Source organism: Ciconia boyciana, chromosome 3, assembly GCF_034638445.1.
Source record: "Ciconia boyciana chromosome 3, ASM3463844v1, whole genome shotgun sequence".
Classification (NCBI taxonomy): domain Eukaryota; kingdom Metazoa; phylum Chordata; class Aves; order Ciconiiformes; family Ciconiidae; genus Ciconia; species Ciconia boyciana.
This window is the reverse complement of record NC_132936.1, coordinates 8,558,761-8,580,932: the sequence shown is the minus strand read 5'-3', so window position 1 is coordinate 8,580,932 and position 22,172 is coordinate 8,558,761. Positions and strand designations below refer to the sequence as shown.

Sequence of the window (22,172 nt, the reverse complement as noted above, 5' to 3'; positions counted from 1 at the left end):
CCTCTCTTGCAACAACAGAGTAACCAATTTCCGAATATTAAGGTCCATGAATTGTCAGTAAGCACTTAAACTAAGAACAAAAGATAATTTTACTTATATGCAAGGAGATGATCACGGAAGTCCCGTTTGTCCATCAGGCTTATTAACAACAACCATCTGGTTTGTACTCCAGATAATTCAACATCATGATGTCTCACATACTCAAGAAAATTTAAAAAAAAAAAAAAAAAGGCTTTTTCTTAAGAGAGGAAGACAATCATAGCACAGTATTTAGAAAGTGGCAAAGCCTAAAGAAATCCAAATGTATGGGTGCAGTTCAACAAGACAGCTCAGCAGCCTGGCTACACAGCACCACTCCAATCTCCTTTGATCTTCTCCTGATGGTTCTCCGGCCCACCCATAAACCAAATCAGCTCACTAAAGCTTCAGAAGTTCACTTTCCTTCTGTTAGATTAGCTTTCTACCTGGTTAGTGAGCTGAATCGTTTCAATGAGGGATCAGACAAGTACAAAAGATAATGCAAGAAAAAAACACGAGGTGAGGACGGGACCACTGTCTGCAGGAACAGAAAGCTGCAAGTGAAACGGACTGACTACATCATGCCTTAACATTTATTTTTATATGTTACATATAAATATATAGAATATTACAAATAAATATGTGTTTATTTATATATATTAACAAATATTAACTAATATTAAATACTTACAATACTACTAATAAATTAATAAATACGGTATTCATTCTGATATAGTATTTATTTACCGAATATGTTGTACATGATTTTCATTTATACTATAAATACTTGTAAATACCTTTGATAATACTAAAAATACTAAATACTAAAAACTAGTATTAAATGCTAACCAGCCCATGTTCACATCTCATTTTAAAAGTAGTTTTAACTTTGATAATTGTTAGCCTGTCAAGGTAAATCCAGGGAAAGGAAGAGGTCTATATTAAGATTCAATCTTAGGACTCATTTAACCCTAGTAAAAAAACAAAACAAAACCCACACTTTTTTCTTCCTCATTATTTCACTTCTTCAGGAAGTACATCAATGTAACTCAAAATAATATCTATATCAGAAGATCATAATTAAAACTTTAAATTAGATGAAGCAGAATTTGGGATCTAAAACTAAGACTTAGTCCAAGCGGTAGCAGAAGTAACTACCACCATTCCTAAATACAGAATACCTGCACCTTGCATGGCACTCTAAAAGACATGTGCAGCCAGCCACCCTGCTGTTTTCCATAACACTGCAAGTACAAAATACCAACTTGTCACTAAATTTTAATAGTGTACATATCCACTTCTAAATACTGTAAGCATTTGTGTATGTATTTTTTTGCTTTAATCAGCCACGAGTTTATTTGTGGACTTACAGAAATACATCATTGCTAAGTCAATTTTAGCAACTACTTTCTGAAACTACAAGAGCTACCCTGTGCAGGACAGAAGCAGAGTTTCAGGGTAAGCCACAGAACCAGTTTTAAACCGGCTAGGTGAGACAGAGAAAATGAAGCTAAGAAAGAGGAACAAGCATGTAATGAAGCTTTATGAGGGCTAATATTAAAGCTATTTTGTGAGCAGTGAAATTAGTAATGCATAGGTTCCTATACTCCATCTCTACCCCTTCCCATGCAAAAATCCTAACTCCTCCAAGGTCTCCTATGACCACCTTTCTCTGCATTTCCTCCAGTTACCTGCCTCTAGTCCCAAGTCTCAAAATTAGCTAGTATTCCTCATTTGTCCTATCTATTTATTGGTCAAAGGCAATACAGCAATGTAGTTACTTCTGAGCTACATGCATGCCAAGTGGTCAGCCGGCAGGTAAAACAAAATATTAGCGATTAACCTAGAGACAAAATCTGCTACTTCAGGTCTCCCTCTGCTACTGAGTTACTAATATTTACAAAATTTATAAAAGCTGAGTATCTTTGAAATCTCTAGTACTGTTAAATGAACAGATACTGGCTAATAGCTTCAAAAACTGGAAGGGCAGGCTAACCGTCAATGTGATCACATTAGTGCAGTTGCTTAAGGAACTAGACTAGCAATGAAGTGGCTTACTTAACAGAGGCAATTTCTGGTTATTCTCTGTTTAGGATATTATTTTCAGTCAAGCCTCATTTGTGTGCATATTAACTCTACACAGTTAACTTAGCAAGTACAAAGCAAGTCTAAATTTTTAAGATAGTCAAGCCCAAATACTAACTTAAGTTAGTACACCTGCTGTAGAAGGTGCACTAACATACAAAATGTTTTACCCTGAAGTAGTGACAAGGCTACTACAATGAGAAATCACTGACATTTTAAATATATTAGTAAGAATCCAAGCTCCATTTTCCAGTTAACAGACAATCTTAAAAATTCAAGCTCTAGGGAATCAAATCACACCTAGACTGCCATCCAGAATTTTCACCTACCTGCAGTAAAATATGGAGATGGAGCTTTCATTACACTCAAGAGATTAGCCAAACTGGGATATGCGAGAACAAGAAAATAAATTAATTTCAATCTGAGAAGCCTTTACAGAGAGCAGTCTATCCACCACCTCCTCCCATTTATAGCAAAAGAGGTCTAATGATTCCACTGCACTCAACTTGCTCCCTCAAGTAACTGGGTCTCAAGCCATTTATACCTTCAATGATTAAAAATAGTACTTCAGTTTCAACCCAGAAACTTATTACTTAACAGTACACATCCTGAAAATGTTCTGGGACTAGAAAGAGAAATGTATGATACAAGCAAACTTAAAAATTAAGAAATTAATAACACAATTGCAGAAGTAGGAACCAATGCACTGAACTCAAAGCTCCTAATGAAACACTAGCACTGAAGCAAACGCACTCACATGCTGAGAGAATGCAGAGCATACGAATTAATAAAATCATAATCATGTCAGAAATTGCCTGGAAGCATACCAAAGCCACAAAGAAAAAGTAAGCACAGAAGAATCAAAAAATGAGTTTACATAGTGTCAGGAAGTACAAAGAGGTAAACAAAATTTAGCACAACTGTACTGATCTAACAGAAATGAGAGACCCACCAAACTCCAGCTGTGATCCAGAACAACCAGAACCCAGCACAGCTTCTTATGGAAAGCACTCTCACTAATAATGAGTAAGGAAATAACTGGAGTTAATGGGATACCACCCGTGGTCCAGACTGGCAAACAGTCTTCATTATCTTTGGATTCAAGAGTAAAATGGAACGTGACAGCTGAATGAATACTGCAAATTAGCTGTTGAGCTAAGATTCAACAGCAAGAGCCTTGCAGAGGTAGCGGGGCAAACTCCGGTAACATACCTCCACTGAAAGCAGTTGAATAATGGTAGCGATAAATCTAGAAACCAAATCTAAAATGAGTACGTAAATAAAGCAATAAGATAAATATAGCTGTATACTTATCTCTATGTTTTCTCTACTTTGTATGAAAAGGAGAAAGATGAAAAAAATGTTTATTATAATACCCACATTCATGAACAAGCTACAAAAACACTGACATACAATATTACCTGTAGTCTCTTCCATATCATCCCTAAATTTCAAAATAATAATTTGATACTAAACGTTATAAATAAAGCTGTTAGAGACAAGTCCTTAAGTTTTGAGAGAAGACAAACTAGAAATCAATGAACAAAACTGACTTCTTCCTTCTCAATCTGTCCTTTTAGAAAAGAAGTGACTACACCGATAGTCTTTCAGCATGACCAAAGGACACACATACCAAGGGAGTCCTCACCAGCAAGGGCTTGCCTTCCGGTACATCACAGGGACCAGCTAGCTAAAGCATGATAGCTGATTAATTTTCAAGTTAAAATATAAAGACTACTTCTAGCATACTGAAGGGGAGGGGGTAGGGATTTTTTTGTTTCTTCTGTTTTTTAAGTAAGTTGAATCTCCTGGTCAAGAGAATGTCTAAAGAACTCCTCACTGCACTGCTTGTCTAAACATCACAAGACAACCATAATCCAGCAGTCTTGGTAATACAGAATGAGTACGAACCATCTCTATCACTGTCATCTCCAAGTACATGAACGCAAGTTCATAGAGTTTTTGAGTAAAGGATGACATAACATCCAAACCACAACCACACCTTGCTGTTTCTGAAAAAGACTCCATCTGGTTTGCCACAGGTTCAGCTCTATTAAAACACAGGTATGCAGATATGAATATTTGAGTTTTCCACCATGGTCAAACTTGCTCTCCTTGCCATATATTTTGTGGGTCACACCCTTCTTCTGACTAACTCTCTGACACACCCAGAAAGTTAGCATGATTGCTCATACGACTTCACAGATCAGACGTGAGAGTTTTCAACCCAGTGTTTTAAACCTTTCAGCATCTATGTTTTTCTCTTTTCTATGACCTCTTCCCTTGTCTAAGACATGAAATTAAGACACACTGACATTCAATCTTCAGCTGATCGATCCTATTCCTCTGCATTTTGTTAAAAGCAGAAACTATTTTAATTAGTTTTTTCTTTTTGACACACTGAACAAGCACAAAATGCCCCAAATTTACTTTTGCCTTAATAATAACAAAATAAACATTTTCAAGAAACCTGTTTCAGCTACAGGTTTTCAAAACCTCTACTCACAATTTTACTTAATTCTTAGCTTCTGATATTTAAAAGTAACTTTTTCCTCTCCATTAGACACTCTGAAAAGACAACAATGACTTCAGACATCTCTCAATCTTGTTTTTACCAACTTTGGAGAAATTGAATCCAGGTCCTCCAGTTACTTCTAATGTAATTTAAAATGTATCTGGTGAATAACAACACATCTTCTCAGATGTCCCACAATATTCATAATCTGGATTAATATTTTAAAAGTACGTGTGAAAAAAATCTGATCTACCTTTTCCCCTACCAGTTCATGCAAAGTGTTTGTGGAAATGGGCTGTCCATTAAAAGAAATAAAATACACACTCAGGGATATTTAATGCATTTAATAAACATTTTTATCCCACTGGTATAAAAAGATAAAAGTTGTCTTTCCAAAATAAAACTTGTATTCATGAAAAAAATGTGATTGTGTCCCCAGTGTACCAATTAGTTAAGCTGATCACTCATCTTTGCCCTCAGATAACTCTTCAGTTAACAAATAACTTGCTTTTTCTGCATTTAAACTATAACATCATTTCAAACATACCAATAAAATACACCAAAAACACTCTCTATCTGTCTGTCCAGTGATTCTGGATAAGCCACTTGCTCCCTTGTGTACCAGTTTCTGCAAAGGTAAAAAATAGGGATTAAAACATTAACTTCTACAAATTTATTGCATTAAAGACCTACTTTAAGATCTATTGATGAAAGTTAGGTAAGAGCTAGGCATCCTTCCTAATGCATTTTTGGACTACACATACTAAGCAATTAAAAAAAAATCAAAAGACTTCACAGTCTCTTTGAGATATTTTTAGTTTTGCTCTTATTTAGTTCCAAGTTCTAGTAACTGGATCAAACAAATCTTCTACCATGACTGTGATAATGTCATCTGACCAGAATCTAGTAAATCCCTTCAAATCCTATTTCAATTTTTTAAGTTCAACACTTCGCTTTATAGCATCTTCACCAAAAAAAAAAAAAGGGGGGGGATGGGAGAGGATGGGACACTAAAACTGTCCTCATGCTCATTACAAATTTTCAGCAGCTGAAACGCTCTCATCAGCACGCTCAAACTAGGGCCACACCTTGCCTTATGCATCTGCACTCTCCTAATTTCAGGGTAACACACTGCACTACCCACTCTCTCCAGCACCAACACATCCTTGCAAGCTCCTCTCCCCTCCCCATCCCAACCCACGTTTTCCTGGCAAATGCCCTTAGCCTCTCTTCTATGGGAGGACTGACTACCTGCTTGCTGGGAAGAGGTAAGACCTGATACAATTGTCTGGGGGAAGAAGGTAACATGACTCAACTCCAGGTCACAGCATAATACAGCAGACTGTACTCAGGTCGGTACACTGTGTACTGCTGCATGCTAAACATCTGCCTTTGTGTCCTAAAAATCCAGTGAAGTATACTGCCTGTGCCTTCAAATGACAAGAAGCTGGGAAAAAATTTATTTGGATTAAAGCACATGAACTATCTTTTAAGAACTTCAAGTTTCATTAAGGACTTTGTTGTATTAACCTTACTGATAGCCTGAAAAAAGACAAAGTTGGCTTAAAAGAACCCATCTTCTGGTCACAGTTCTCTAATTTCCACTTGTTTGCACACAGTCATTTATCAGACATTGGCTCTCCACAGGTGTTAAGGAAAAATAACAAGATTCATGCTTAAGTGCTTGATGATCTTGGAATAAACAACAATTAATGCTGTATTTCATTGGTGATAATGGTAGTACAGAATGCCTCAATTGCAGGATGATCTAAATTCTTTTAACATTCAGCTTCTGTATTTTTTTTTTTCAGCAAACAATGCTTACGTCAATAATAGCCATTAAGAATATAAAGAATACCATCATCTAGACTTTTTCAGAAGAATAAATTCTTCCCAACTCATTCAGGTAAAAAAACATATTTTTTGCATGAGATCTGCTTCATTTTTTTCAATAGATTTCCATTTCATTTCCTGGAACTCTTCAATTCTAGAATTCAGGTTATTTAATAAATGTGAAAGCTTTTGAGAAAAGTTAGAAGTTTACAAGTTAAAAACAGAAACCACTACCTACAACACTGTTTATTGTGTATTTTCACACTTGCAACCATTCCCCCTGTCTGTTACAGAACAAGACACCTGTTCGTCTCCAGGCTGAGTGCCTTTCAACAGCTTTTGATCTGACATCCAAAAAACTCTTGCAGTCTACGGATTACTTGTAGGTTCATGAAAGAAAGGGAGAGTGAGCTACAGAGCAGCCTCTGCCAAACTATGACTGAGCCCATAAATAGCGAGCTGAGGTTTGTCCTCCACCCATCATCATTGCCCCACTCCAAGCATTTCCACCATGAGCATTCCTCTCCTCTCCTTCGTGCCTTCACTAAAATTACGGTGACTTCGTGAATTTTTGGCTGATAACCAAATCAGAGGGATGGAGGGGAGGCAAGGGGAAGCAAGAGGATGTGGGGGAAGAGGGCTAGTTTCAGCTGGACCAGCAACCTGATACTGATCCAGCTGATCACTTGTCCAGGAAAGCATTAATATTGGCAAGTCTATTCATTTTCACAACTGCAGAGTTAACAGCTTGCAGCACATGAGAAACCACACACCTTCAGAAGAGCAAGTCTACTGAGAAGAGGTCTCTGTTTGCTGTATGGGGGTCCACACCTCACTCAGAAGTTTTTCTAGAAGATCCACATATCACAAGTTTTTAAAACCACTGACCTTCCTAATTTAACATTAAAGGAATACTGAAAGCAAGACATTTTTAGTCAGAACCATATTAACCACTTCCATGAGTTTCTAGATTCTGTTAACAAAGACTTTTAAAGCAAAAATTATATTTATGTAAACATTCAAGAATGACTACAATTCAGAAGTGGAAAAAATGAAAACATTCAAACAGCAACTGTTTTCCTACCCTTAGTCCTCAAAAATCCATCTTGTTTCTGCAGAACAACCCCATCCCAAAGAAAGTCTGGAGGACATGGCCTCCTTTTAGTACTACTATAAACCTAAATAAAGAAGCAGAATGATCTGAATGAGGACAGCAAGTAGAACAGAGAGAGCCCTTGGACCAGAGGGCTCCCCAAGGTTTGGATATGACCAGGTACTTGATTCAGTAAACTAAGCAAGAAAGTATCTGTAGCAAGTGAAGCTACAGGAAGGTGGCCTTCTGTGTGAAAAAGATGTGGGATTAAAAACAATTCTCTATCTCTAGCTACAATGCACTTGAAGACTGTATTCCAAAAGAAAAAAACCAATTAAAATTGTGTAAAATTGTAATATGAAATCTTAAGATTAATGTAGTGAAATTTAAATCATAATAAAAACAACATTCAAGGTCTGAAAGATAAATCAGAGAAATAATAGAAGGTAGTTATTAAGTATTTGGAATGAGGGATTGCTGAAGCATGGCAAAAAATTTCAATGCAAGTAATCTCTTCCATGTGTACAGAAAGAACAGCTTCTTCATTTCAGGTTATTTAAACGGCTCGGCTCAACTACTTATCCATTTAAAATGAAGCAATTGACTGCACGTTGGAGAAAAGCAAAAAGCCCATTTCACAAATTATGAAAACGCCCAAACAGAAGCATCTGCTGCGAGTGCAACTGGACACAAACTTCCCACCAAAGCTTTACATTAGTTCGGTCATTAACATGCACTACTAGAAGCAAAAAGATAAACCCACAAAATTCAGAGTGGGCTACAAAAACTATGGAACTTGGACAAGGTCATAAATTCTGTATTTCTGGTAGGAGTACTAAAGCTACCTCCTTTATATCTAGTTCAACTGGAGTTGAAGCTATTATAGCATACACATACTCAGCAGTGCAAAATGAAAAAGCTTACAGAAGATAACACATTAATCTTACAACAGGTGAAAAGTGGCCTGTTTTAATAGCTACCAAGCAAGAAGAAATTAAATTTATTCAGGAAAAGAGTCCAAGCAAGTACAAATGCAAAACAACACTTGAACAATTTAAAGCAAAATTAATGGTTAAAATAAACCATGAAAATCCCATCAAAGGTAATAAAGACAATATTTCAAGAGTAAACTCAGAGATGGAAAATTGTTGAGAAAAAGCAGCAAAGCATGAAGAGTACAAAAAAAAAAGTATGAAAAAGGCTGAAAAAATATTGTCAGCTCCCTTTGCAATAAGTGGGTTCATGAGTGATATTACCCACACACAAAGTAATACATTAGAGCTAAAACATCTAATAAATAATCAGCAACCTTTAAAACTGTCACAGCTACAAAATAAGAGCAGTGAAAGCTTCAGCTCGCTGATGCCTACTTGCTGGATGCTTTGGTTTGAGAAGGGTGTTATGAAGTTTTACGCAGAAATCATTTAAAGCATCATTAGATTGGAATGAAAACTTTTCCACAGTATAGCAAATACTCAACAATTTAGGGCAGGATGTGCAAAACTATACCACATCCAACTGAAACTGCAGAGGGATGGAGGTGATCAGAATGTAATTACCTGAGCTAATTATCTTGCATAACCCCAAGCTGTATGCCACTCTTGCAAAATTGTCAGGGGATCTCTCACGGCGATGGGTTAAGCCTTCTGCTTAAAGTTTAAACTGAGAGACAGTAGTTGGAGAAGCAGCTTTTACTAATATTACTTTGGGACAAGCCCAATATTCAGAGGAAGCAATGCAGCACACCAAACATCAACACCATTTCCTGAGTATTCTTTGGAGGTCTTATTCACGCACTGGATTGCTTCCTTTTAAGGCCCTGTAACAGTGTGACGGCAAAGACAGCCAGCTTCGAACGGGATGCGCAACTGCCTCCCAAAACGAACCGTGTACACTCCAGAGGTGTCCTGACTTCTGATAGTGGCCCAGACTGATTTGGCAAGATACGTAGGAAGAATTCAACCTCGGGACACCCCTTTGGAAACATGGAAGGATTACAAATGCTGACTGTATGGTATTTTGACAGAAACTTGGACATAGATTGCTTCCAACAATTGCTCAATTTCCCACTGTTCACAGATGTATTAATACCACGCGCTACCAAGGAACAGACTGCACGATTCGTTTCAGATCACTGATTTTCTCCTCCTAAGTCCCAAAAGAGCAGCAGACCACTAAAACAGAAAGAACCCGACATTTTATTACGGACTGAAAAGATGAGCTTCCTTGGGAAACCGGCTTTAATTGAAATTGTTTGGAATAACTTCACAAGGTTCTGTATTTCAGGATGTATTTCAAAGAACTGTAAAAGCGTTAGCCTCAGCACCTTTATTTATGTTACTACAAACTCGAACAGTAAGACAATTCAGTTCTTTAAAAACACAGATATTTGAGAGGAGCTTTTTTTTCCCTGAAGAGCTTTACATGCGGGTGGCCAGCAAGTGTAATTTTTCCAGCATAAGGAGGAAACTCTAACTTTTTCTATAGTTTTATTCTAAACCACAGAACATTCAGAACACTGTAAGACACTCTGCAAAGACGACAAAGACAATATGCTAATCTGAATCAGGCTCTTTCATAAAGGAAAATTTAATTTTTAGGAAGCTCTAAGGCATATGTTTAAAGCTAGTATTTTAAGAGAAATAACAATTTTTTTTTAAAGTTCATTTTCTACATTTTTAATAGCTGACCATTAAGGACTTTCTAAGGAATACAACGTAGCAATGAGCTTATGCTACAAAAGCTGCATTATCACCCAGAAATCAGAAAAAATATTTACTGTTACAGACTGAGAAATTACAGTAAGAGACACTGAATTATATTGGTATTACAGAGCACAAAAATGCTGCTTAGCTTTATACCTTCCCACACTACAGCACTCGATGTCAATCCTCAAGTCCGTGTTTGCTCCTATTAGCAATTAAGTACAATGGAGAGCTCTAGGTTGCCACCAAGTAAGTTGAACGATGTTGGCAGTACTACTTTTAGCTAGGATCCATGTTACAATTATCACAGTGCCCTCAAGTAGCTCTTAAGGCACTGCTAATGCTTTCTTGGCTAATTAAATTAAGCTAATCTTGTAGACATTTCTAAAATGTCTAACTAATATGCTGACATGATTTAAGAGTGTTTATTTCACAATAAATTCATTCGTTTTCTTGATCAACATTTTTGATTTGTGTTTTGAGATGACTGAGAAAAATAATTTCAATTGCCAAATAAGTGTTACCAGCAATCTCAACTCAATATCTGAAAACATCAGACATTAGGAAATCTAGAGCACAAATTTAACCAGTTATGGTCACAGTCTCCTCAATGCTTTCATAGTGTGAATGAAGTCCACTAGATTTATAAGCCTTGTGTTAACAATTCTATGTTTCTGAAGACTGTGGAAGATTTTGATGCACTTTTCTTGTCAGAATGCTTTAATATAAAGCCATAACACTTCCCAAGTTTTAATGCTAGAAAGAACAAAAACATATAATTTATAAAAATTTATGTAAGGATAGCTTTGATTTCTATTAAAATAGTGTGTAAATCAATCCTGGAAATGGGAAGAAAACATAGCCCAGTTTTTCCTCTCCGTACCCTCTCTATGCACTCTGCTACATCATTTCAGAGAATAAACTTCCTGGCTTCTTGATCCATTTAGTGAGGGATTTCGTTCATTTTAATCTGGCTTCTGGTCAGTGGACACACATGTATTCATCTCAATCGCTGAATGCATGGTCGCCAGTCAATAATTCAAAACAGTTTACTTTTCAAAGACTGACGTCATTGCTTTCTCTAAGATGAGCAAGTACTATAGAGGGAATACAGAGAATACGATAAAGGCATTTAGACTATTATGGCCCACTTCCACAGAATGTGTGCTGCTTCCAGATTCAGATCAAATAGAAATGGACACTATTAATATGTAACTCAACATAATATTGAACTGGAAGACTAGAAACTTAAGCTCTTGGGAGAGGAGGGATTCAAGCCTATCCTTGTATATGTATGCAAAAAAACCCCCTATGTATACCAGAAAAAGCCAAGAGGAAAAAAGGAGAAGGAGGAAAAAGGAAATAGATATAAAAGAGGTAGAAGACAACTCCTAACCCCTCATCTGATCTAATCAGCATCTTACAGGATGCCATTAGATTACTAATTCAGTTTTTGTTGCTAATAAGGAACAAATAGATGATCTTTTAAAATACATTCTGAAAGGTAATTACAAGCATTGCCACTGAAGAGCATTTCTCTGGGAGTCCAAGTCAGAACCTCCGTGGAAGAAAATGAAGTCACATACTGCAAATAAGAAGCGTACTGTCTCTGCCAGAGGTCCAAACTCTAGCTGCCCATTAACCTCTAGCTGCCCATTAAACTCTAGCTGCCCATTAACTGCTGGTAGTAAGGCTGGTTTCCTGACGTGACACCCAAAAGAGTTCAAAAGGACGCACTGTTCCAGTCAACTTTGAAAAAAAATAATACATACAACTGCATGAAAAGGATCCCAGTACACTTTCTGCACAAAACACAGCCTCGCTATCTGTCTCCTGACAGTCACATCCAAAAGCAAAGGCTTTGTCTTCCTACTGCTATACTTATTCATGTTCTAATCACCAAAATCCTCCTCTGGCACTACTTCAAGATTCAGGAGCTCAGAAAGATGCTGTATCGCTGACAAATACTTACATGTGAAGAATAAAAACAGCTGTACAAAGACAACTTTAAAATACGGTGGGATATATATATATATTACAAAATTCACTGGGGAAAGAAAAAAAATAAACCAAACAATAAAAACTCCTTCCTGGATAACTTCTGCTCATCTTTGGCAATCACATCTTTAAAAAAAAAAATCTACCTCAAACACATGAGATTTGTTGTGAAGTGAAACAAGTCCATTCCCATACACCAAAATATACACTTAACTTCAGAAGAAATGCTATTTTAGAAGCGTGGGTAATATCCTGGGATGTATTTACAGATTTTGTGACAATATTTTGCACAATCTCCTTTCCTTACACCATGACAATAACATAATTTAAACATTTTAATGATTTGTAGTATAAAAACACTATTCATAGATGGAAAATATTTGGAAAGAAGCTCAGCCTATTTTTTTTAGCAGCAGTAAACTCCCTGCAAAGTAAGCCAGTAAGTGTTACACCAAACTTTGCCTCACAAACCACAAGACCCACGATATGAATAAATAGAAACAGCATACTAGAACAAGCAGAACAGCTTTTTACAGCTATGGTGCTGCATCCCCATGAGTCTAAGGAAGTTAGACAAGGAAGAAATAGGGGACAAGGAAAAGTAAGATGGGGGGAAGGGAAGAACTGTGAAGCAAAAAAGAACTGAAAGAGAAGCACAGAAGGTATAGGATATCTAGTCAGTGATTTTTTTTTAATAGTATTTTAAAACTAAAAGGACAGGGCAAAAGGTTTCCTGACAATTGCAGATGTCATCCTTCTGATCTGCCTCTGGCTGCTACTGCTGTTTTTCTACTTGCCTGATGAACTTCCTCCTTAGCAGAGCCTGGGACGTGGTCACTTGGTGCATGGCTGTCAAATGTTTTGACCCTCAATTTTCACTTCCATATTTACACTGCTTTTAAAATATGTATGTGGATCAGGCCACCTATAAACTATAACCATTAGTTTAAACCTTCAAAGTAATATGTGAAGTTTCATCAAGGAAAAAAGGCCCTGCCTATAATTTAAAAAACGCAGTTGTTGTCAACAAATCTGTTTAGAGACAACAAGGAAAAAAAAGAGGCTCCCGAATTCTTTGTTCCATTTAGAATTTACCAAATGTTAATTTTCCAAGGCAGGCTGTAGAATTCACTTGCCATTCGACCGTACAACCAAAGCTATTATAATAAGTTAGGTTGGGAAAGCATTCAACTTAAACCTGACGGCAAAATTACATCCTCCCCGCTTGGGGGGGGATGTCACAAACGCGGGGGACCTTCCTCAAACATCAGCTTTCTCCCGTCGAAGCCGCCGCGAACACCCGCCTCAGCCGACCTGAGGTCATTTAGGGGAGGGGGGGGGGGGGAGGAAAAACAAAAACGGGGGATCGAGGATTCCGAAGTTGCTGCAGGCGCAGCTCCCAACTTTTGTCTGGCAGCCGGCGCAGTGCCGGGCGCGGCCGCAAGGGGAGCCCCCCGCCGCCGCCGGACCCCCGCCTGCCGCCGCCGCGCCGGCCCTGCCTGCCCCAGCCCGGCGCAGACAGCGGCAGCAGCCGGGCAGCAACTTCGCCTCCCGCGTCCCCGGCCGCCCTCGGCCCCCCCCGCCGCCCCCAGCCCCTGTCAGCGGCCTGCGCCTCTCGCCGCCCCGGCGGAGACCGCCTTCTCCCCGCCGAGCGGGGAACCCAGTTGGGACGCAGCGGGCGGCTCTCCGCAGCCACCCCCCGCGTCCCCGGGCTCCCAGCCGGCTCCACGGTCCCTCCTCACCCCGGGCTCCCTGCCGGCTCCGCCGTCCCTCCTCCTTCCCTCAAGCCGGCAGCTGTCTCGACAATCCCCCCAGCTCCCGTACCCGCGGCCCCCCGGCAGCAGCGGCGCTGTCCCCAGCGACTCCCCGGCCGGGGCCCTCACCGCCGCCGCCGCTGCCCCGCCGCCTCTCTCCCTCCCCGTCCCCCGTGAAGCCCCCGGTCCATACCCGCGCTGCCGCCGTCTCTTCCAGCCCGGCCGCATCTGCCTTGGTGCCCCTTTTGGAAGAGCGGGTCCGGGACGAGATGAAATGGCTGCCGGCTCCGGCCGCAGCGGCCGCCGCTTTGCCCAGGGGGCGCAAGGAGCTCTTCCTGGTGTTCACCATGGCCCCGGGGAGGGGGGACACGGGGGGCCGCCGCCGCTGCCGCCGCCGCTGCCGGCGCGGAGGGAGGAGGGAGGGCGGACAGGCGGGGGCTCGGGTAGGGAGGGGAAGGGGAGGGAGAGGGGGGAGGGGGAGGGGGAGGAAGGAAGAAAAGTCCTCTGGGGAAGCCGGTCCGCCGGGCAGAGCTACAGACGAAGCCGCGCCGGCTCCTCCCGTCGCTGCCGCCGCCTCCTCGGCTCAGTCTGGCACTAACTGGCCGCCATTACTGCCCCTTCTCCCTTTCTCTCCTCGGTCCGCGGCGAGGCCGCCAATTGCCGCCAGGGGGCGCTGCGGCGGCGGCGCCGCCGCGCGCAGGCCGAGGCGGTCCCCGCTGCGTACGTTCTAGCACGGCGCCGGCGCGCTCTATGGGCCTGGCGCTGGCCGCCGTGGGGGGGTGGTGGCCAGCGGGGTCCCTCGGGAGCGGGGCGGCGGTGGGGCGCCTGGCTGTGCTCCCCCGCCGTGCCCGGGGGAGAGGGCGGCCGGAGGCGCCCCGCGCAACCGGAGGGACGGCGAGTGCCGGCTTCATAGCAGGCGGGGCGGCTTCCAGGGGAGCCGGGGCGGGGGGTGCGCCGTCCTGTCAGGCTGAGGGGAGCGGCGGAGCCCGGGCGGCGACGGCACCGGCCGGGCGGCGGCGGCACCGGCCGGGCGGCGGCGGCACCGACCCCGCGGCGGCGCCCGAGCGGCCACTGAGGCCCAGGACGCGGGCCGTGACCTGCCCGAAGCCTGTCAGGAGCTGGCGAGCCGCTGGACGGGCCTGGCCCGGCGCTGCCGGCGTAACTCGCCGGGGCGGTGGAGCCGCCGCCGCCTCCTGCAGGCTTAAGGCGAGGGATGAGGGTGCGCTTAGGTGAGGAGCTGAAGGGCAGGAAGAAGCGGCTGCCCAGAGTCGCAGGGGTGAAAGGGGGCAGCGTTCACAGCCGAAAAGGGTGCTCTGCCCCGGGACCTGGGGGACTCTGCTCGCCCAGGCAGGCTCTTCCCAGTCACCGACGTGACGGCTTAGGCGAACAGATCCTCCAGGGATAGGATCTCCACCATTTTCCGTGGAAAACTATTTCACAGCCTGGTGAGTCTCACTATTAAGAAATCCTCTTGATAGCCAGGCTATCAGGAATGCACCCTTGCTTCACCTGCCGTACAAGTCACCGATAACATCTTCTGTATTTTGCCCGGCAGCCTCAACTTGCGTTTGATGTTCATTGCTCAGTCGTTGGAAAGCTTATTTTTCTCTCACCTCCCTCCTCTACCACAGAAACCGCGTTTTAGAAGGAAGAAGAATAGTCTGTATTACAGTACATTGGATGCCTGAATGCTTTTCAGACTATTCACGAACTATAATCCAATCCCTTCGCACCGATGTGCAGTAAGAATCACTCCTCGCTCACCACAACTTGTTGCCCTTTATTGAACTTATCACAGTGCCTGCACATAAGCCCCAAAACCAAAAGAAATGTAGTCGAGTAATACGAGCATAGAGCTGTAGGTGACAAAGTCTCAACCTTTTAATTTTCACACTGACTTGTTTGGCACCGCTGGGCAAGTTATTTAAGTGCTTTCTGCTTCTTTAACAAAAAAGAATTGTATAATAAAATTACTGATCACATGGCTCGGGCTGTTAGGCTCAAGTAAGCTTTATCAAGGTATTTTTATTGTTTAAAGATGGAAAGTGCAATAATGTTTCAGTAAAGAACAATAAATGTAAAAACTATTATTCTGCTTTACCTGCACAATCCCACATCTTTCTTTTCAAGATTAAAGTCTGAAAAAGTATGGTAGAGCATGTACTTAAAAATATAAAATATGCAACAATGAATATTAGGATATATAATAGGAAAATAGGCTATTTAGATTTCCAAGCAAAAATTTTCTTACTGTGAACAGCAACAAATTTTCATTTTTATGAGATACTCCAAAATACAGTATGTTTCGGAGTAGGAACTATGGTCTTTTTCTCATCTGACATTCTCTAGTTAGAGTTTTTAATCTGTATTAGCAACAGTACTTCATCTCCCGTTCAAGAATCTGCAGGGTCTTTCAAAAGTATAGTTGTTCTGCTCCATGAGATTAGTTTTGTTATGCTTCATATCCCTTGTTTCTTCATTTATTTGTGTAAAGGTTATGAAGGGATGTAGCCATTTCATACACTTGTAGGCTAAAGGAGTATTTTCATTAAAAACCTACAATGGTTTTTGAAAATGGTACTTGGAAATCACTTCCTTTTATCCTTCAAAAGCAGGAATAGAAGGAAACTGCAAGAGACCATCCCTTACCAAACACATTGGGGGAATGAACCAGGAGATATGTTTGCTAAGAGTTACTATCACAGTCATATGATGACAAATAATGTACTTTTCCATTTCTGCCCTGTACTACTGATAGGCCGTGTAACTCGGATCTGGTGTCCCAATTCTGTTGGTCTGAAAATGAAAAATAATATGTAGATCTTCAAGTTTTTGTATGCATCACAAAAATATCATCCCCGTTTTGGGAAAACCAACAGATCAATCTGTGGCCCAAAAAAGGGCCCAGACTGCAGCAGTTATAGTGAATGTCATAACTCAGGATTGCAATGCATTGGCAGGACTGTTTGGGGAAGCTTGCATAACATCTGTTTGCAACATGCCTGATTCAAACCAGCACTCCTCCTCTCATGAACACTGATGACTTTTCAAAAGTAAAATAAACTTGGTCATTATGCAAGCAAATTGATTTTCCTGGGTGCCTATCCAGATCTGCTTGAAGCAACAGAAAACCCACAACTTAAAAGCTATTTATTTTGTATTTACTAAATATTTTTACCATAGTTGTGTCCTTTTTCTTTTTTTTTTTTAGTGTTCTGGTCTCATTCCTGTGAGCCATACTCAAGTGAGTACTCTTTATGATGCCAGAGGGACTACTCTTGTAGAGGGATTGATGTAGTTAAAAATCCCTGCTCACTGCTTTGAACATTTTTAGTGCTTTATTCTCATTATGTTAGCATAGTAGGGAACATGTAAAGACATGCTTCATTTTGGATGTTTACTCCCTAGATTGTTTTTCGCAGATGGTTTTATTTTCAGGTTTCTTCGCTGTCTTGTTCCTCTTACAAGGTGTGGCTAGTTCTTTTGACTCAAACAGCTTACGGCTTTGTAGCTTCTGTGAGCTCCATTGCCATTTTTAGTACTGACAATATGAATAAATAAATGATAAATTACAAGGTTTGCTTGTTAGTTTTGTTTGGAATTTTTGTTTGTAATACAGAGAACATGTTAACATAGGATTAATAATTTATATCACACATACTTAGAGATTTAAGTGTGGTTTAACAAAGAAAGATGAATTACTGTAGAAATGGATTTAGAGTAATTTCACTAATCCAAGAATTCCCTTGTTCCCATTTTTATATCTGTTGTTTGTTTCAAGTGTCATATGAAGACAGGACAGAATTAAAAACCTATTTTGACCCTCTTCAGCACTGTACATGCAGGAAAAGCTTTGTGAAAAATGTAGGAACTCTGAGTAGCGAAAGACAAAAGACAATGAAGAAAGGAAGGGGAGAAGGATTGGAGCCACACTCCACTAAGTGTTATGTAAAAATTTTGTAGAGCTCATTCCCAGTAAGATTCAATTTCAGTATTTGTAGTTTGGTCTTACAGACAGATGTCTAGATACTTATGAAAATAATGCCATTGGGAAGGACTATATTTCAAATGGAACCAATTTATAACAAATGCTGAAGCTTACAGCAGTGTTCAACATACTTTTATCTCCTGTTGTTCAGAAAATAAGATGAAGGTATCTGAAATGTATATTAAGAAGAAGGCACAACATCTGCTGTGGCAGGTACACCGCTAGGAAATTGGAAAAACATGAAAAAATACTTGAGCAAAAGAATCCCTTTCCATTAAACAAGACTTGGGGAATGAAATCTTATTGGCACTTAGCGATGTAAAAAGACATTAAGAAATGACCCAGGATAAAGAGGGATGGAAAGCCTTGTTTGCTCCATGAGTAGTCTTTAATGGCATCAGAAATATTTGGAGACAGAAGATTTTGTTGCCACCTGTCCCTATTTTACAAGGAAATCAGGAACACATTACAACAAAAGAAAAAGTCCTTCATCCCTTATTCAGAACTTTTATAGAGAGTTTCAGCCTAGTAAGGACCAGAGGGCTCTATTCAGTGAGTTACCATTTGCTTCAATCATGGGCAATTTACCAGAGATTACTTTGCAGTATCTCTGAATAGCTATAACATTCCAAAGAATGGAAATCAAATCATCTTTTCAGGACTCTCTTTATAAGCTCTCGTGTGCTCCTCTCTGTCATGCTGTCAACTCATCCTGGTTTCAGATGAATCTCAAAATAAAAAAGACTCACAATAGATCTTGCTTAGGTAAACCTGCCCTAAGTCCTTTCCTGAGGGGATCTTAAGAAATTAAGATTGTGTGGTTTCTCCTTTGAGATTGTCCATTACAGAGATATGCCCACAGGATGTAAGTTTGGAAACATCAGACAAGCAGTGTCCAGTAGTCAGGATTGGTATACCTTGAACTTGAACATATAAGGTGATACAGTCATTCCACATGGCAAGCATTTTGCAATGTTATTAAAGATGGCCCATTATTTGACGACTACCATTATCACTTCAAAATGTATAATAATTATGTTTTAGAATTAAATAGTTAATGTTCAGTCCTGTTATCAGCTTCCTATCTGAAGATTGTTTTCCACACTACAATAGATAACATCAGTGCAACTTGAAGCGGGATCAGAGAGCAGATTTCTTAGATGACGTTAAATGGGACTTACCTCCTAATATTTCAAAATGATCTTCCCATCACATCTAGCCATTAGCTTCCATAACATTTTTCCCGTTGAGCTCAGGTTACAGTAGGTAGTTTTGCTAATACTAATAATTGTGTGAAACTCACAGGCTGATGATATTGTAAGCCAGGAACCTGCAGGATCATTCAGGCTGTAAATTGCTTCCATCTTGGGCAAAAGCGGCAAATCATCTCACTATGTGGGGTGATGTATAGCTCTGTCCTAAAAATAGGCATTTACTAACACATCTGTAGCTAAGCTTTAGGAGCATACAAATGCAAAATGGCTTGATTAAGGTCACATGGGAAGTCCATCAGAAACATTATTTGCTCATAAATCTCCCTAGTCCTCACACACAATCTTAGCTTTAGAAGTATGTTTTCTTGTTACACATCCAAGAGCGATTTCATAAACTACACTACCATATCATCATTGTAATTTCACTTAAGAGTGTCTTTGTTTTGAGAATTCACATCATACGTTATTTCCAAATGTGCGTTATCTGGTACAAACAGTTGCTCAGGCTGTCTTGAATTTTTCATGGTTTTATGCATTCCACACTACTTTTAAAATTGAAGCTATATTCACTTTTCTTGTGGATTTACAGTCTAAGAGTCCAGCAGCAAGTGTGGATACTCCTTTCATGGCATGGGGGTAACACCCTCTTCCTGAATGCTGATTCACCCAACATCTCCCATAAAACAATGACTCACTTTTCCATTGCACAGCTAACTTTCCAGAAACATCGGTTCCTTAAGCTATTGCTCCCTGTGTGGCAGCCTACAAGGTTTAACGTTCCTGCAAGGAGCATGTGGGAAAAGGACACTGTGCAGAGGAACGTGCTGTCTTTGTCAATGGAATTGCCAAGTACAGAATAACCAGATTCCGTTCTATTTATTTTACAGTCCCATTTCCCTCCCATTCTGTCCCAGCTCTGTATGCATACACTTACAAAGGCTTCAGGCAACAACTGCTATCTCAAGTTAAGGTCAATCAATATAGCTGATACGTTGATGTTTAATTATAGGTAGCTGATGGTTTCCTCTGGCACGGGTTAACCTCGTTAAATATATGGTTTAAAAATATCCCTTCAAAATTAATTTTCGGCTTGTTTTTAGATACACTGTGTGCACTGGTTCTTCTGTGACCTTGACGGGATGGGTAGTGACAGCTAAAACACTGCTTTACTTTGTCAACACCGTGAGTCACTCCTACATTATAAAACAAGTTCAGGGGTTGTTACTATCTTCCACACCAGTGCATCTGATCTTTCCTGACAAAGGGGGCATGAGATGGTTGTATTCATCTCATGAATACCCTGTTAGACTTTTTTCAGCAAACTCAGTCTGGGCTGTTTGCTTCTATTCACCACACAGTAAGAAAAGGACCATTTGCTTCTGTTCATCTCATGTACTATTTCTTGCCAGAGAATAAGCTGTATGAAATGCACAGAGTCTAAAAGGATTTTAGTGACGTCTTGATTGTAACAACACTCTAACTTGAAAATTTCCAGCTTTTCAGGAAAACTGATTTTTTACGTTATACTGGAGTTGAAGACACAATAATATCTTCCGTAAGATTTTTCTTACTCCTATGTTTTGTCAATAGTTTTGGTCCTGAGGGAGAACAGCTGTACTGAGAAGAGCTTTTAAGAAACCACTAAATTCACTAGGCCACCGATTCCTATTGTAGTAGGTCAGCACGTCTCCAGCTGTACTCTGATTTCCAGTAACAGACCTAATCTTCTAAATCAATACATGACTGCAGTTGGGAAGCCTGCATCATTACACCAGGTAAGTCCAGTCTTGCCTCCTTCGATGCTTACCTTTGGGTCTGTAAAATTTTTGCAGAAAGGGCCCTCAAGCAAGGGTTAAGCATATTACTGAACTTCTGTGTTTAATGAAATGGAGGCAATGTACTTGAAAATTGAAATACTGTAAGAAAATATGAAACAGTCCAGCACTGCAGAACAACCCTCTGAAGTTTTACCTAGAGCTTTGCAAATTCCTTAAACTTTCCAACAGTGGTATGATAATCTTGTGAAAAGTTGTGTATGTGCGTATATATATTTAAAAAAACTCACTTAATGGAATCAAGAAGTAATACTTGTAACAAGCAAGTGCCTTCTATCCAAAAATTTCAGTTATTTAAAACATTAAACAAAACCAGGGAGAATAGAACCTCGGAAATCTGTATTTTGAAAGATAAGACTCCATGTATTTTACACCAAAACAAAGGCAAATTTATTTACTGTTTTCCCTGAAGATTCATAGGCAGGAGCTGTAATTAGATCTCATCCAGTTAAAGCTTAACGATTAATCCAAACTGCCTTCAAAAGGTTTAGTGCATTGTGATGTACATTACAGAGGAAGAAATTATAACTGTCAAGGGTCAGATTTTACTTCTGTTACTCACCTTCACTGAACTCTGAGACCAAGCATCTTATTTCAGTGTTTTTGAGAATGTGATTTGCATTGTTATGATTAAGGGATTGCAGAAACGGGTCCCACATGAAGACGACAGTGAACAAAGTATTACCATTGCTTTTAGAATTATCTTTGATCGCACTTGTAAATTCCGTGGATTTCCCATTAATTAATGTGAATTAGCTAGTTGTGGCTGTTCAATTTAGCTTAATTCTAAATGTTTTACAGTGCATCGCTAATTATTGAAAAAAAACCAACCAAACTTATTAAAAAGCATGCAGGTGCAAGCTGTGAATCGCAGGGAATCGCTGCTTTCGCTCCGCTCTGCGGGCTGCTCCGCCGGGTGTTTGCTTTGGATAGCTCCTGCACCGCCGGCCCGCAGAGCCCCACCTCTGCCAAGGCCCAACGCGGCGCAAAGCCGCAGCTCGGCACGGGGCAGGGAGACTCCGCTAAATGTTTCTTGCCTCCCCGAGGATCCCGTCCCATTTTCTCCTTTCTAAGGCACCCTCGGGAACTCGGGGGCTCTGCTTTCCAACCACCGCGCCGCTCTTTTGTACTCGG

The 22,172-nt window shown here is 40.6% G+C and overlaps 1 protein-coding gene across 4 annotated transcripts in view; it reads right to left on the bottom strand.

Moving 5' to 3' along the window:
* Nucleotides 1-14,764, bottom strand: part of ATAD2B (ATPase family AAA domain containing 2B) — an 81,874-nt gene extending 67,110 nt beyond the window's left edge. For 2 of the 4 annotated variants that reach the window (XM_072858427.1, XM_072858426.1), the window contains exon 1: nt 14,195-14,762. In XM_072858427.1, coding sequence (XP_072714528.1) covers nt 14,195-14,350 — 156 coding nt within the window. In that variant the 5' untranslated portion in view covers nt 14,351-14,762. Of the gene's footprint in view, nt 1-14,194 lie in introns of all 4 variants that reach the window. The other 2 variants (XM_072858429.1, XM_072858428.1) reach the window with 2 other exon arrangements.
* Nucleotides 14,765-22,172: the final 7,408 nt, after the last annotated feature.